At 42.9% G+C, this 17,561-nt stretch overlaps 1 protein-coding gene across 1 annotated transcript in view; it reads left to right on the forward strand.

Moving 5' to 3' along the window:
* HNRNPH3 (heterogeneous nuclear ribonucleoprotein H3) overlaps positions 1–17,561 on the forward strand; it is a gene marked incomplete in the record, with an annotated part of 123,220 nt that overhangs the window by 33,536 nt on the left and 72,123 nt on the right. The window contains 5 exon segments of the mRNA XM_053691844.1: positions 2,441–2,596; positions 2,682–2,825; positions 3,081–3,219; positions 3,470–3,651; positions 3,750–3,836. Of these exon segments, the coding sequence (XP_053547819.1) occupies positions 2,441–2,596; positions 2,682–2,825; positions 3,081–3,219; positions 3,470–3,651; positions 3,750–3,836 (708 nt within the window).

A 17,561-nucleotide genomic window follows, 5' to 3' on the forward strand; every position in this document is an offset into this window, starting at 1 on the left:
CACTTTGAGGGCACCAATTGTGTGACCACTTATAGTGCCCAATAACATGATATCTGTAACAACATAAACAAACATTTTCCATTCTGGCCGCAGACGATGGTCTGCAATGGGCTATCTCTAGGGGCATGAGGTGCTCTTTTAGAAAATGCCGTACCTTTTTTAAGATCCATCTTTTCACCCACTCAATTAAAACAAACCACAGAAACCTCCTCTAGCTCCTGGCTTCGTCACTTGGGCATGTTTAAATGTGGGCACAAAAAGTGCAAACCTTGTGAATATGTTCAGGTAACCACTAGTTTTAAATCAGAAACAAGAGGTGATGTCTTTGAGATAAAATCATGTCTTAACTGAACCACAGAGGGTGCGATCTATTTTATAACCTGCATTCAATGTAAGCTTCAATACATAGGTCTCACCAGCAGAGACATTAATTCCCGTATAAGGGAACATTTCTCCACTATAACCAAAGGAAAATCAACCACTCCCCTGGTACAGCATTTTGCTACATATCACAATACTACACTCAACACATTCAGATGGAGTGCTAAATAAAAAGGAAGGACTCCAAAAAGAGGAGGGGACCTTGACCATTTATTAGCTAAGTGGGAGATGTATTGGATATTCTGTTTGGGAACCAGGATCCATTTGGGTTTGAACTTGAACTCTAGGTTTGACCTTATTATTTTTTGGTAATCATTCCCCATTTAAATCTTGTACATAGTATGTGTATACTTAGGGTTACATCCTTGTTCCTATAACTATTTTTGCAGCATTGTTTATTATGAATACAAATTCTATATTATCTTTATGTATTGGATATATTTGAACTAAAGTATTTCATTGTCCTGTTTTGCACTTGCATCTGTATAGCTTTATATCTATAGATTAACTGCAGCAGTGTGTATGGTAATTGATTTTAACATACAATATGTTTATCACACTCAATTGAATATACATATACTAATGTTTGTCATATAAGGAAGATCAACATTGTTTCGCATTTTGTATAACATGTGTATCTTTTGCTATAGTAGGACCGGTGTATTATGGGCGTTGTTTGTTTTTTAACCAATAGAATTGTGGTAACCTCTTTAAGTTGTGTGTTTAGCATAGCACCTTAGGCTATGATTACGGCTTCCAGCCGAAACGCGTAAGCCTGTGGTGCTTCGCTCATCTACACTTGCTTTTCTCCTTGATATATCTTTTAACAATTGGATTAATTAACTTTTAAACTGAGCATACCTCCCTTCATCATTTCTAATAACGTTTAAACTGAGCATACCTCCCTTCATCATTTCTAATAACGTTTAAACTGAGCATACCTCCCTTCATCATTTCTAATAACGTTTAAACTGAGCATACCTCCCTTCATCATTTCTAATAATGTTTAAACTGAGCATACCTCCCTTCATCATTTCTAATAACGTTTAAACTGAGCATACCTCCCTTCATCATTTCTAATAACGTTTAAACTGAGCATACCTCCCTTCATCATTTCTAATAATGTTTAAACTGAGCATACCTCCCTTCATCATTTCTAATAACGTTTAAACTGAGCATACCTCCCTTCATCATTTCTAATAACGTTTAAACTGAGCATACCTCCCTTCATCATTTCTAATAACGTTTAAACTGAGCATACCTCCCTTCATCATTTCTAATAACGTTTAAACTGAGCATACCTCCCTTCATCATTTCTAATAACGTTTAAACTGAGCATACCTCCCTTCATCATTTCTAATAACGTTTAAACTGAGCATACCTCCCTACATCATTTCTAATAATGTTTAAACTGAGCATACCTCCCTTCATCATTTCTAATAACGTTTAAACTGAGCATACCTCCCTTCATCATTTCTAATAACGTTTAAACTGAGCATACCTCCCTTCATCATTTCTAATAACGTTTAAACTGAGCATACCTCCCTTCATCATTTCTAATAACGTTTAAACTGAGCATACCTCCCTTCATCATTTCTAATAACGTTTAAACTGAGCATACCTCCCTTCATCATTTCTAATAACGTTTAAACTGAGCATACCTCCCTTCATCATTTCTAATAACGTTTAAACTGAGCATACCTCCCTTCATCATTTCTAATAACGTTTAAAACAGATTTTTAAGCCACTGCTTTAAAGGGACATGAAACCCAAAAATATTTTAATGTTTCAGGTAATACAATTTTAAAAGCAGCAATTTTCAAATTCCACTGAATTATTTCAAAATATAATGGTCCTGCCATGTTGGAACCTGGTGTCCCCTTATCTGTCTCTAATTCTGAGACGCAGATATTAGTTTAACAGGCTACATTATTGTAGGTTACTTTTGTTTTCTGTTAGATATGTGATTGAAGGGCAGTTGTAAAATCTTGTGCTTGCTTGTTCCAGTAGTGTGAAAAGACTGTGAGCCTGAAAGTGATTTTGTGTCTTCTAAACACAGAGTGCGATGTAGCAGAGGGCACCGCAGGGGTCCATTTCACCACATCGAAAGAAGGGCGTCCAAGTGGAGAAGCTTTTGTTATTTTGGAATCGGAGGAAGATCTGAAAAAAGCCTTGGAAAAAGACCGCAAATATATGGGCCACCGATATATAGAAGGTGATTTGCTTCAGTGTTTGTAGGGCTTTGGCATTCCCGAGCAAGCAATCTACCTTTAATTCACTGACGTGCTCTTGTCTTGCAGTATTCAAATCAAACAGCACAGAGATGGAATGGGTGCTTAAGCACAACAGTGGCAGTGACATTGAACCGGACAGTGATGGTACCGTGCGACTCCGCGGCCTTCCCTTTGGTTGCAGCAAGGAGGAGATCGTTCAGTTCTTCTCAGGTACTTAATATAATTGTGATAGACCTTGAGTTTTTGTTGGGTTCTCTATTAAGGCAGCTTTTGTTTGAGTTAAGAATTTGCTTTTAAATGTAGTGATTTAGTTGTAGTGTGCAACGTCTGTATCATTGCTGTGGGGGTTCTGGGTTTATATTTTGGGGAGCTGTTTAACAGGTGCTGGGAATTGTAAAGCTGTTAGTATTGTTTCAGCATTTAACACTGTTCCCCTTGATGGGGTTATTTGTCCTTGGGTTAAAGGGTTGAGAATCGTGCCAAATGGGATAACAATGACGATGGACTACCAGGGGAGAAGCACAGGGGAGGCCTTCGTGCAGTTTGCATCAAAGGAGATAGCAGAAAAGGCTCTGGGGAAACACAAGGAAAGAATAGGGCACAGGTGGGGATGGACAGTTTGGGCTGGTTGTATCTGTTTCTTTTTCTGGGATTAGTAGTGAGGGTGGGGGCATGCAAGTCATCTGCGCTCAGTGCGTACGATGCAACCTTAACTAATCTCTATTCCAAAGGGTCTCCTGAGAACTGCCTTTATTTCATTCCTGTTGTATTACATTACTTCTAATTAAATATAGACATTATAGAGGCACTTTTTGTTTTAAAACTATTTTAACACATTTCAAAATTCTATGTAGATACATTGAGATATTCAAAAGTAGCAGAAATGAGATACGGACATCTTATGATCCGCCACGAAAGATGACTGGACAGCGTCCAGGGCCTTATGACCGACCAATGGGAGGTCGAGGAGCTTTCTATGGAGCAGGACGCGGAAATATTTATGAGCGGATGCGTGGTGGAGCTGGCTATGGTGGAGGTTAGTGCTCTCTGTACAAGGTTCATGCACTTGTGAACTTTTGTATTATGAGAAGGGTTTCATCACCAGCAATGTGAACTTTCTTCTCTTATCCTTAGGGTATGGTGGCTTCGATGAGTTCAGCGGTTACAATAACTATGGCTACAGTGCTGATGGTTTTGATGACAGGCTGAGGGAAGGGAGAGGTACTTTGTTTTGTTTTTTTCCCCCTCCCCTTTAGTTACAGCTGTTGCTCTCATGCATATACGGTCAGTTATACTTGTGCAACACTACTCTCATGCACGAATACGGTCAGTTATACTTGTGCAGCACTACTCTCATGCACGAATACGGTCAGTTATACTTGTGCAGCACTACTCTCATGCACGAATACGGTCAGTTATACTTGTGCAACACTACTCTCATGCATATACGGTCAGTTATACTTGTGCAACACTACTCTCATGCACGAATACGGTCAGTTATACTTGTGCAACACTACTCTCATGCACGAATACGGTCAGTTATACTTGTGCAACACTACTCTCATGCACGAATACGATCAGTTATACTTGTGCAACACTACTCTCATGCACGAATACGGTCAGTTATACTTGTGCAGCACTACTCTCATGCACGAATACGGTCAGTTATACTTGTGCAGCACTACTCTCATGCACGAATACGGTCAGTTATACTTGTGCAGCACTACTCTCATGCACGAATACGGTCAGTTATACTTGTGCAACACTACTCTCATGCATATACGGTCAGTTATACTTGTGCAACACTACTCTCATGCACGAATACGGTCAGTTATACTTGTGCAGCACTAATCTCATGCATATACGGTCAGTTATACTTGTGCAGCACTACTCTCATGCACGAATACGGTCAGTTATACTTGTGCAGCACTAATCTCATGCATATACGGTCAGTTATACTTGTGCAGCACTACTCTCATGCACGAATACGGTCAGTTATACTTGTGCAGCACTAATCTCATGCATATACGGTCAGTTACACTTGTGCAGCACTACTCTCATGCACGAATACGGTCAGTTATACTTGTGCAGCACTACTCTCATGCACGAATACGGTCAGTTATACTTGTGCAACACTACTCTCATGCATATACGGTCAGTTATACTTGTGCAACACTACTCTCATGCACGAATACGGTCAGTTATACTTGTGCAACACTACTCTCATGCACGAATACGGTCAGTTATACTTGTGCAACACTACTCTCATGCACGAATACGGTCAGTTATACTTGTGCAACACTACTCTCATGCACGAATACGGTCAGTTATACTTGTGCAACACTACTCTCATGCATATACGGTCAGTTATACTTGTGCAACACTACTCTCATGCATATATGGTCAGTTATACTTGTGCAGCACTACTCTCATGCACGAATACGGTCAGTTATACTTGTGCAGCACTACTCTCATGCATATACGGTCAGTTATACTTGTGCAGCACTACTCTCATGCACGAATACGGTCAGTTATACTTGTGCAACACTACTCTCATGCACGAATACGGTCAGTTATACTTGTGCAGCACTACTCTCATGCACGAATACGGTCAGTTATACTTGTGCAACACTACTCTCATGCACGAATACGGTCAGTTATACTTGTGCAACACTACTCTCATGCATATATGGTCAGTTATACTTGTGCAGCACTACTCTCATGCACGAATACGGTCAGTTATACTTGTGCAGCACTACTCTCATGCATATACGGTCAGTTATACTTGTGCAACACTACTCTCATGCACGAATACGGTCAGTTATACTTGTGCAGCACTACTCTCATGCACGAATACGGTCAGTTATACTTGTGCAGCACTACTCTCATGCACGAATACGGTCAGTTATACTTGTGCAGCACTACTCTCATGCATATATGGTCAGTTATACTTGTGCAGCACTACTCTCATGCACGAATACGGTCAGTTATACTTGTGCAGCACTACTCTCATGCATATACGGTCAGTTATACTTGTGCAACACTACTCTCATGCACGAATACGGTCAGTTATACTTGTGCAGCACTACTCTCATGCACGAATACGGTCAGTTATACTTGTGCAGCACTACTCTCATGCACGAATATGGTCAGTTATACTTGTGCAGCACTACTCTCATGCACGAATACGGTCAGTTATACTTGTGCAGCACTACTCTCATGCACGAATACGGTCAGTTATACTTGTGCAGCACTACTCTCATGCACGAATAAGGTCAGTTACACTTGTGCAGCACTACTCTCATGCACGAATACGGTCAGTTATACTTGTGCGGCACTACTCTCATGCACGAATATGGTCAGTTATACTTGTGCAGCACTACTCTCATGCACGAATACGGTCAGTTATACTTGTGCAACACTACTCTCATGCACGAATACGGTCAGTTACACTTGTGCAACACTACTCTCATGCACGAATACGGTCAGTTATACTTGTGCAACACTACTCTCATGCACGAATACGGTCAGTTATACTTGTGCAGCACTACTCTCATGCACGAATACGGTCAGTTACACTTGTGCAGCACTACTCTCATGCAGGAATACGGTCAGTTATACTTGTGCAGCACTACTCTCATGCATATACGGTCAGTTATACTTGTGCAACACTACTCTCATGCACGAATACGGTCAGTTATACTTGTGCAGCACTACTCTCATGCACGAATACGGTCAGTTACACTTGTGCAACACTACTCTCATGCACGAATACGGTCAGTTATACTTGTGCAGCACTACTCTCATGCACGAATACGGTCAGTTATACTTGTGCAGCACTACTCTCATGCATATACGGTCAGTTATACTTGTGCAACACTACTCTCATGCACGAATACGGTCAGTTATACTTGTGCAACACTACTCTCATGCACGAATACGGTCAGTTATACTTGTGCAGCACTACTCTCATGCACGAATACGGTCAGTTATACTTGTGCAGCACTACTCTCATGCATATACGGTCAGTTATACTTGTGCAACACTACTCTCATGCACGAATACGGTCAGTTATACTTGTGCAACACTACTCTCATGCACGAATACGGTCAGTTATACTTGTGCAGCACTACTCTCATGCACGAATACGGTCAGTTATACTTGTGCAGCACTACTCTCATGCACGAATACGGTCAGTTATACTTGTGCAGCACTACTCTCTTGCACGAATATGGTCAGTTATACTTGTGCAGCACTACTCTCATGCATATATGGTCAGTTACACTTGTGCAACACTACTCTCATGCATATATGGTCAGTTATACTTGTGCAACACTACTCTCATGCATATATGGTCAGTTATACTTGTGCAACACTACTCTCATGCATATATGGTCAGTTACACTTGTGCAGCACTACTCTCATGCACGAATACGGTCAGTTATACTTGTGCAGCACTACTCTCATGCACGAATACGGTCAGTTATACTTGTGCAGCACTACTCTCATGCACGAATACGATCAGTTATACTTGTGCAGCACTACTCTCATGCACGAATACGGTCAGTTATACTTGTGCAACACTACTCTCATGCACGAATACGGTCAGTTATACTTATGCAGCACTACTCTCATGCATATATGGTCAGTTATACTTGTGCAACACTACTCTCATGCACGAATACGGTCAGTTATACTTGTGCAACACTACTCTCATGCATGAATACGGTCAGTTATACTTGTGCAGCACTACTCTCATGCATATATGGTCAGTTATACTTGTGCAACACTACTCTCATGCACGAATACGGTCAGTTATACTTGTGCAACACTACTCTCATGCATGAATACGGTCAGTTATACTTGTGCAACACTACTCTCATGCACGAATACGGTCAGTTATACTTGTGCAGCACTACTCTCATGCACGAATACGGTCAGTTATACTTGTGCAGCACTACTCTCATGCACGAATACGGTCAGTTATACTTGTGCAACACTACTCTCATGCATATACGGTCAGTTATACTTGTGCAACACTACTCTCATGCACGAATACGGTCAGTTATACTTGTGCAACACTACTCTCATGCACGAATACGGTCAGTTATACTTGTGCAACACTACTCTCATGCACGAATACGATCAGTTATACTTGTGCAACACTACTCTCATGCACGAATACGGTCAGTTATACTTGTGCAGCACTACTCTCATGCACGAATACGGTCAGTTATACTTGTGCAGCACTACTCTCATGCACGAATACGGTCAGTTATACTTGTGCAGCACTACTCTCATGCACGAATACGGTCAGTTATACTTGTGCAACACTACTCTCATGCATATACGGTCAGTTATACTTGTGCAACACTACTCTCATGCACGAATACGGTCAGTTATACTTGTGCAGCACTACTCTCATGCACGTATACGGTCAGTTATACTTGTGCAGCACTACTCTCATGCACGAATACGGTCAGTTATACTTGTGCAGCACTACTCTCATGCACTAATACGGTCAGTTATACTTGTGCAGCACTACTCTCATGCACGAATACGGTCAGTTATACTTGTGCAGCACTACTCTCATGCATATACGGTCAGTTACACTTGTGCAGCACTACTCTCATGCACGAATACGGTCAGTTATACTTGTGCAGCACTACTCTCATGCACGAATACGGTCAGTTATACTTGTGCAACACTACTCTCATGCATATACGGTCAGTTATACTTGTGCAACACTACTCTCATGCACGAATACGGTCAGTTATACTTGTGCAACACTACTCTCATGCACGAATACGGTCAGTTATACTTGTGCAACACTACTCTCATGCACGAATACGGTCAGTTATACTTGTGCAACACTACTCTCATGCACGAATACGGTCAGTTATACTTGTGCAACACTACTCTCATGCATATACGGTCAGTTATACTTGTGCAACACTACTCTCATGCATATATGGTCAGTTATACTTGTGCAGCACTACTCTCATGCACGAATACGGTCAGTTATACTTGTGCAACACTACTCTCATGCATATACGGTCAGTTATACTTGTGCAGCACTACTCTCATGCACGAATACGGTCAGTTATACTTGTGCAACACTACTCTCATGCACGAATACGGTCAGTTATACTTGTGCAGCACTACTCTCATGCACGAATACGGTCAGTTATACTTGTGCAACACTACTCTCATGCACGAATACGGTCAGTTATACTTGTGCAACACTACTCTCATGCATATATGGTCAGTTATACTTGTGCAGCACTACTCTCATGCACGAATACGGTCAGTTATACTTGTGCAGCACTACTCTCATGCATATATGGTCAGTTATACTTGTGCAACACTACTCTCATGCACGAATACGGTCAGTTATACTTGTGCAGCACTACTCTCATGCACGAATACGGTCAGTTATACTTGTGCAGCACTACTCTCATGCACGAATACGGTCAGTTATACTTGTGCAGCACTACTCTCATGCATATATGGTCAGTTATACTTGTGCAGCACTACTCTCATGCACGAATACGGTCAGTTATACTTGTGCAGCACTACTCTCATGCATATATGGTCAGTTATACTTGTGCAACACTACTCTCATGCACGAATACGGTCAGTTATACTTGTGCAGCACTACTCTCATGCACGAATACGGTCAGTTATACTTGTGCAGCACTACTCTCATGCACGAATACGGTCAGTTATACTTGTGCAGCACTACTCTCATGCACGAATACGGTCAGTTATACTTGTGCAGCACTACTCTCATGCACGAATACGGTCAGTTATACTTGTGCAGCACTACTCTCATGCACGAATAAGGTCAGTTACACTTGTGCAGCACTACTCTCATGCACGAATACGGTCAGTTACACTTGTGCAGCACTACTCTCATGCACGAATACGATCAGTTACACTTGTGCAGCACTACTCTCATGCACGAATACGGTCAGTTATACTTGTGCAACACTACTCTCATGCACGAATACGGTCAGTTACACTTGTGCAACACTACTCTCATGCACGAATACGGTCAGTTATACTTGTGCAACACTACTCTCATGCACGAATACGGTCAGTTATACTTGTGCAGCACTACTCTCATGCACGAATACGGTCAGTTACACTTGTGCAGCACTACTCTCATGCACGAATACGGTCAGTTATACTTGTGCAGCACTACTCTCATGCATATACGGTCAGTTATACTTGTGCAACACTACTCTCATGCACGAATACGGTCAGTTATACTTGTGCAGCACTACTCTCATGCACGAATACGGTCAGTTACACTTGTGCAACACTACTCTCATGCACGAATACGGTCAGTTATACTTGTGCAGCACTACTCTCATGCACGAATACGGTCAGTTATACTTGTGCAGCACTACTCTCATGCACTATACGGTCAGTTATACTTGTGCAACACTACTCTCATGCACGAATACGGTCAGTTATACTTGTGCAACACTACTCTCATGCACGAATACGGTCAGTTATACTTGTGCAGCACTACTCTCATGCACGAATACGGTCAGTTATACTTGTGCAGCACTACTCTCATGCACTATACGGTCAGTTATACTTGTGCAGCACTACTCTCATGCACGAATACGGTCAGTTATACTTGTGCAAGCACTACTCTCATGCACGAATACGGTCAGTTATACTTGTGCAGCACTACTCTCATGCACGAATACGGTCAGTTATACTTGTGCAGCACTACTCTCATGCACGAATACGGTCAGTTATACTTGTGCAGCACTACTCTCATGCACGAATACGGTCAGTTATACTTGTGCAGCACTACTCTCATGCACTATATCGGTCAGTTACACTTGTGCAACACTACTCTCATGCACTATACTGGTCAGTTATACTTGTGCAACACTACTCTCATGCACTATATCGGTCAGTTATACTTGTGCAACACTACTCTCATGCACTATAATGGTCAGTTATACTTGTGCAGCACTACTCTCATGCACGAATACGGTCAGTTATACTTGTGCAGCACTACTCTCATGCACGAATACGGTCAGTTATACTTGTGCAGCACTACTCTCATGCACGAATACGATCAGTTATACTTGTGCAGCACTACTCTCATGCACGAATACGGTCAGTTATACTTGTGCAACACTACTCTCATGCACGAATACGGTCAGTTATACTTGTGCAGCACTACTCTCATGCATATATGGTCAGTTATACTTGTGCAACACTACTCTCATGCACGAATACGGTCAGTTATACTTGTGCAGCACTACTCTCATGCACGAATACGGTCAGTTATACTTGTGCAGCACTACTCTCATGCACGAATACGGTCAGTTATACTTGTGCAGCACTACTCTCATGCACGAATACGGTCAGTTATACTTGTGCAACACTACTCTCATGCACGAATACGGTCAGTTATACTTGTGCAACACTACTCTCATGCACGAATACGGTCAGTTATACTTGTGCAGCACTACTCTCATGCACGAATACGGTCAGTTATACTTGTGCAGCACTACTCTCATGCACGAATACGGTCAGTTATACTTGTGCAGCACTACTCTCATGCACGAATACGGTCAGTTATACTTGTGCAACACTACTCTCATGCACGAATACGGTCAGTTATACTTGTGCAGCACTACTCTCATGCACGAATACGGTCAGTTATACTTGTGCAGCACTACTCTCATGCACGAATACGGTCAGTTATACTTGTGCAGCACTACTCTCATGCACGAATACGGTCAGTTATACTTGTGCAACACTACTCTCATGCACGAATACGGTCAGTTATACTTGTGCAACACTACTCTCATGCACGAATACGGTCAGTTATACTTGTGCAGCACTACTCTCATGCACGAATACGGTCAGTTATACTTGTGCAGCACTACTCTCATGCACGAATACGGTCAGTTATACTTGTGCAACACTACTCTCATGCACGAATACGGTCAGTTATACTTGTGCAGCACTACTCTCATGCACGAATACGGTCAGTTATACTTGTGCAGCACTACTCTCATGCACGAATACGGTCAGTTAGACTTGTGCAGCACTACTCTCATGCACGAATACGGTCAGTTATACTTGTGCAGCACTACTCTCATGCACGAATACGGTCAGTTATACTTGTGCAGCACTACTCTCATGCACGAATACGGTCAGTTATACTTGTGCAGCACTACTCTCATGCACGAATACGGTCAGTTATACTTGTGCAACACTACTCTCATGCACGAATACGGTCAGTTATACTTGTGCAGCACTACTCTCATGCACGAATACGGTCAGTTATACTTGTGCAACACTACTCTCATGCACGAATACGGTCAGTTATACTTGTGCAACACTACTCTCATGCACGAATACGGTCAGTTATACTTGTGCAGCACTACTCTCATGCACGAATACGGTCAGTTATACTTGTGCAACACTACTCTCATGCACGAATACGGTCAGTTATACTTGTGCAGCACTACTCTCATGCACGAATACGGTCAGTTATACTTGTGCAGCACTACTCTCATGCACGAATACGGTCAGTTATACTTGTGCAACACTACTCTCATGCACGAATACGGTCAGTTATACTTGTGCAGCACTACTCTCATGCACGAATACGGTCAGTTATACTTGTGCAGCACTACTCTCATGCACGAATACGGTCAGTTATACTTGTGCAGCACTACTCTCATGCACGAATACGGTCAGTTATACTTGTGCAGCACTACTCTCATGCACGAATACGGTCAGTTACACTTGTGCAGCACTACTCTCATGCACGAATACGGTCAGTTACACTTGTGCAGCACTACTCTCATGCACTATATGGTCAGTTATACTTGTGCAGCACTACTCTCATGCACGAATACGGTCAGTTACACTTGTGCAGCACTACTCTCATGCATATATGGTCAGTTATACTTGTGCAGCACTACTCTCATGCACGAATACGGTCAGTTATACTTGTGCAACACTACTCTCATGCACGAATACGGTCAGTTATACTTGTGCAGCACTACTCTCATGCACGAATACGGTCAGTTATACTTGTGCAACACTACTCTCATGCACGAATACGGTCAGTTATACTTGTGCAGCACTACTCTCATGCACGAATACGGTCAGTTATACTTGTGCAGCACTACTCTCATGCACGAATACGGTCAGTTATACTTGTGCAGCACTACTCTCATGCACGAATACGGTCAGTTATACTTGTGCAGCACTACTCTCATGCACGAATACGGTCAGTTATACTTGTGCAACACTACTCTCATGCACGAATACGGTCAGTTATACTTGTGCAGCACTACTCTCATGCACGAATACGGTCAGTTATACTTGTGCAGCACTACTCTCATGCACGAATACGGTCAGTTATACTTGTGCAGCACTACTCTCATGCACGAATACGGTCAGTTACACTTGTGCAGCACTACTCTCATGCACGAATACGGTCAGTTATACTTGTGCAGCACTACTCTCATGCACGAATACGGTCAGTTATACTTGTGCAGCACTACTCTCATGCACGAATACGGTCAGTTATACTTGTGCAGCACTACTCTCATGCACGAATACGGTCAGTTATACTTGTGCAGCACTACTCTCATGCACGAATACGGTCAGTTATACTTGTGCAGCACTACTCTCATGCACGAATACGGTCAGTTATACTTGTGCAGCACTACTCTCATGCACGAATACGGTCAGTTACACTTGTGCAGCACTACTCTTACTCACGAATAAGGTCAGTTACACTTGTGCAACACTACTCTCATGCACGAATACGGTCAGTTATACTTGTGCAGCACTACTCTCATGCACGAATACGGTCAGTTATACTTGTGCAGCACTACTCTCATGCACGAATACGGTCAGTTATACTTGTGCAGCACTACTCTCATGCACGAATACGGTCAGTTATACTTGTGCAGCACTACTCTCATGCACGAATACGGTCAGTTACACTTGTGCAGCACTACTCTCATGCACGAATACGGTCAGTTATACTTGTGCAGCACTACTCTCATGCACGAATACGGTCAGTTACACTTGTGCAGCACTACTCTCATGCACGAATACGGTCAGTTATACTTGTGCAGCACTACTCTCATGCACGAATACGGTCAGTTATACTTGTGCAGCACTACTCTCATGCACGAATACGGTCAGTTATACTTGTGCAGCACTACTCTCATGCACGAATACGGTCAGTTATACTTGTGCAGCACTACTCTCATGCACGAATACGATCAGTTATACTTGTGCAGCACTACTCTCATGCACGAATACGGTCAGTTATACTTGTGCAGCACTACTCTCATGCACGAATACGGTCAGTTATACTTGTGCAGCACTACTCTCATGCACGAATACGGTCAGTTATACTTGTGCAGCACTACTCTCATGCACGAATACGGTCAGTTATACTTGTGCAAGCACTACTCTCATGCACGAATACGGTCAGTTATACTTGTGCAGCACTACTCTCATGCACGAATACGGTCAGTTATACTTGTGCAGCACTACTCTCATGCACGAATACGGTCAGTTATACTTGTGCAGCACTACTCTCATGCACGAATACGGTCAGTTATACTTGTGCAAGCACTACTCTCATGCACGAATACGGTCAGTTATACTTGTGCAGCACTACTCTCATGCACGAATACGGTCAGTTATACTTGTGCAGCACTACTCTCATGCACGAATACGGTCAGTTATACTTGTGCAGCACTACTCTCATGCACGAATACGGTCAGTTATACTTGTGCAGCACTACTCTCATGCACGAATACGGTCAGTTATACTTGTGCAGCACTACTCTCATGCACGAATACGGTCAGTTATACTTGTGCAGCACTACTCTCATGCACGAATACGGTCAGTTATACTTGTGCAGCACTACTCTCATGCACGAATACGGTCAGTTATACTTGTGCAGCACTACTCTCATGCACGAATACGGTCAGTTATACTTGTGCAGCACTACTCTCATGCACGAATACGGTCAGTTATACTTGTGCAGCACTACTCTCATGCACGAATACGGTCAGTTATACTTGTGCAGCACTACTCTCATGCACGAATACGGTCAGTTACACTTGTGCAGCACTACTCTCATGCACGAATACGGTCAGTTATACTTGTGCAGCACTACTCTCATGCACGAATACGGTCAGTTATACTTGTGCAGCACTACTCTCATGCACGAATACGGTCAGTTATACTTGTGCAGCACTACTCTCATGCACGAATACGGTCAGTTATACTTGTGCAGCACTACTCTCATGCACGAATACGGTCAGTTATACTTGTGCAGCACTACTCTCATGCACGAATACGATCAGTTATACTTGTGCAGCACTACTCTCATGCACGAATACGGTCAGTTATACTTGTGCAGCACTACTCTCATGCACGAATACGGTCAGTTATACTTGTGCAGCACTACTCTCATGCACGAATACGGTCAGTTACACTTGTGCAGCACTACTCTCATGCACGAATACGGTCAGTTATACTTGTGCAGCACTACTCTCATGCACGAATACGGTCAGTTATACTTGTGCAGCACTACTCTCATGCACGAATACGGTCAGTTATACTTGTGCAGCACTACTCTCATGCACGAATACGGTCAGTTATACTTGTGCAGCACTACTCTCATGCACGAATACGGTCAGTTATACTTGTGCAGCACTACTCTCATGCACGAATACGGTCAGTTATACTTGTGCAGCACTACTCTCATGCACGAATACGATCAGTTATACTTGTGCAGCACTACTCTCATGCACGAATACGGTCAGTTATACTTGTGCAGCACTACTCTCATGCACGAATACGGTCAGTTACACTTGTGCAGCACTACTCTCATGCACGAATACGGTCAGTTATACTTGTGCAGCACTACTCTCATGCACGAATACGGTCAGTTATACTTGTGCAGCACTACTCTCATGCACGAATACGGTCAGTTATACTTGTGCAGCACTACTCTCATGCACGAATACGGTCAGTTACACTTGTGCAGCACTACTCTCATGCACGAATACGGTCAGTTATACTTGTGCAACACTACTCTCATGCACGAATACGGTCAGTTATACTTGTGCAGCACTACTCTCATGCACGAATACGGTCAGTTATACTTGTGCAAGCACTACTCTCATGCACGAATACGGTCAGTTATACTTGTGCAGCACTACTCTCATGCACGAATACGGTCAGTTATACTTGTGCAGCACTACTCTCATGCACGAATACGGTCAGTTATACTTGTGCAGCACTACTCTCATGCACGAATACGGTCAGTTATACTTGTGCAGCACTACTCTCATGCACGAATACGGTCAGTTACACTTGTGCAGCACTACTCTCATGCACGAATACGATCAGTTATACTTGTGCAACACTACTCTCATGCACGAATACGGTCAGTTATACTTGTGCAGCACTACTCTCATGCACGAATACGGTCAGTTATACTTGTGCAGCACTACTCTCATGCACGAATACGGTCAGTTATACTTGTGCAACACTACTCTCATGCACGAATACGGTCAGTTACACTTGTGCAGCACTACTCTCATGCACGATATGGTCAGTTATACTTGTGCAGCACTACTCTCATGCACGAATACGGTCAGTTATACTTGTGCAGCACTACTCTCATGCACGAATACGGTCAGTTACACTTGTGCAGCACTACTCTCATGCACGAATACGGTCAGTTATACTTGTGCAAGCACTACTCTCATGCACGAATAAGGTCAGTTATACTTGTGCAACACTACTCTCATGCACGAATACGGTCAGTTTATACTTGTGCAAGCACTACTCTCATGCGACGAATACGGTCAGTTATACTTGTGCAGCACTACTCTCATGCACGAATACGATCAGTTACACTTGTGCAGCACTACTCTCATGCACAGAATACGGTCAGTCTATACTTGTGCAGCACTACTCTCATGCACGAATACGTCTGTTATACTTGTGCAGGCACTACTCTCATGCACGAATACGGCTCAGTTATACTTGTGGCAGCACTACTCTCATGCACGAATACGGTCAGTTACACTTGTGCAGCACTACTCTCATGCACGGAATACCGATCAGTTATACTTGTGCAACACTACTCTCATGCACGAATACGGTCAGATATACTTGTGCAGCCACTACTCTCATGCACGAATTACGGTCAGTTATACTTGTGCAAGCACTACTCTCATGCACTAATGGATCAGTTATACTTGTGCAACACTACTCTATGCACGAAATACGGTCAGTTATACTTGTGCAGCACTACTCTCATGCACGAATACGGTCAGTTATACTTGTGCAGCACTACTCTCATGCACGAATACGGTCAGTTTACTTGTGACCGCACTACTCTCATGCACGAATACGGTCAGTTATACTTGTGCAACACTACTCTCATGCACGATACGATCAGTTATACTTGTGCAACACTACTCTCATGCACGAATACGGTCAGTTATATTGTGCAGCACTTACTCTCATGCACGAATACGGTCAGTTATTACTTGTGCAGCACTACTCTCATGCAGAATACGGTCAGTTATACTTGTGCAGCACTACTCTCATGCACGAATACGGTCAGTTATACTTGTGCAGCACTACTCTCATGCACGAATACGGTCAGTTATACTTGTGCAGCACTACTCTCATGCACGAATACGGTCAGTTACACTTGTGCAGCACTACTCTCATGCACGAATACGGTCAGTTATACTTGTGCAGCACTACTCTCATGCATATACGGTCAGTTACACTTGTGCAGCACTACTCTTACACACGAATAGGTCAGTTATACTTGCGCGGCACTACTCTTCATGCATATACGGTCAGTTACTTGTGCAGCACTACTTACATCATGAA

Source organism: Bombina bombina, chromosome 9, assembly GCF_027579735.1.
Source record: "Bombina bombina isolate aBomBom1 chromosome 9, aBomBom1.pri, whole genome shotgun sequence".
NCBI lineage: Eukaryota > Metazoa > Chordata > Amphibia > Anura > Bombinatoridae > Bombina > Bombina bombina.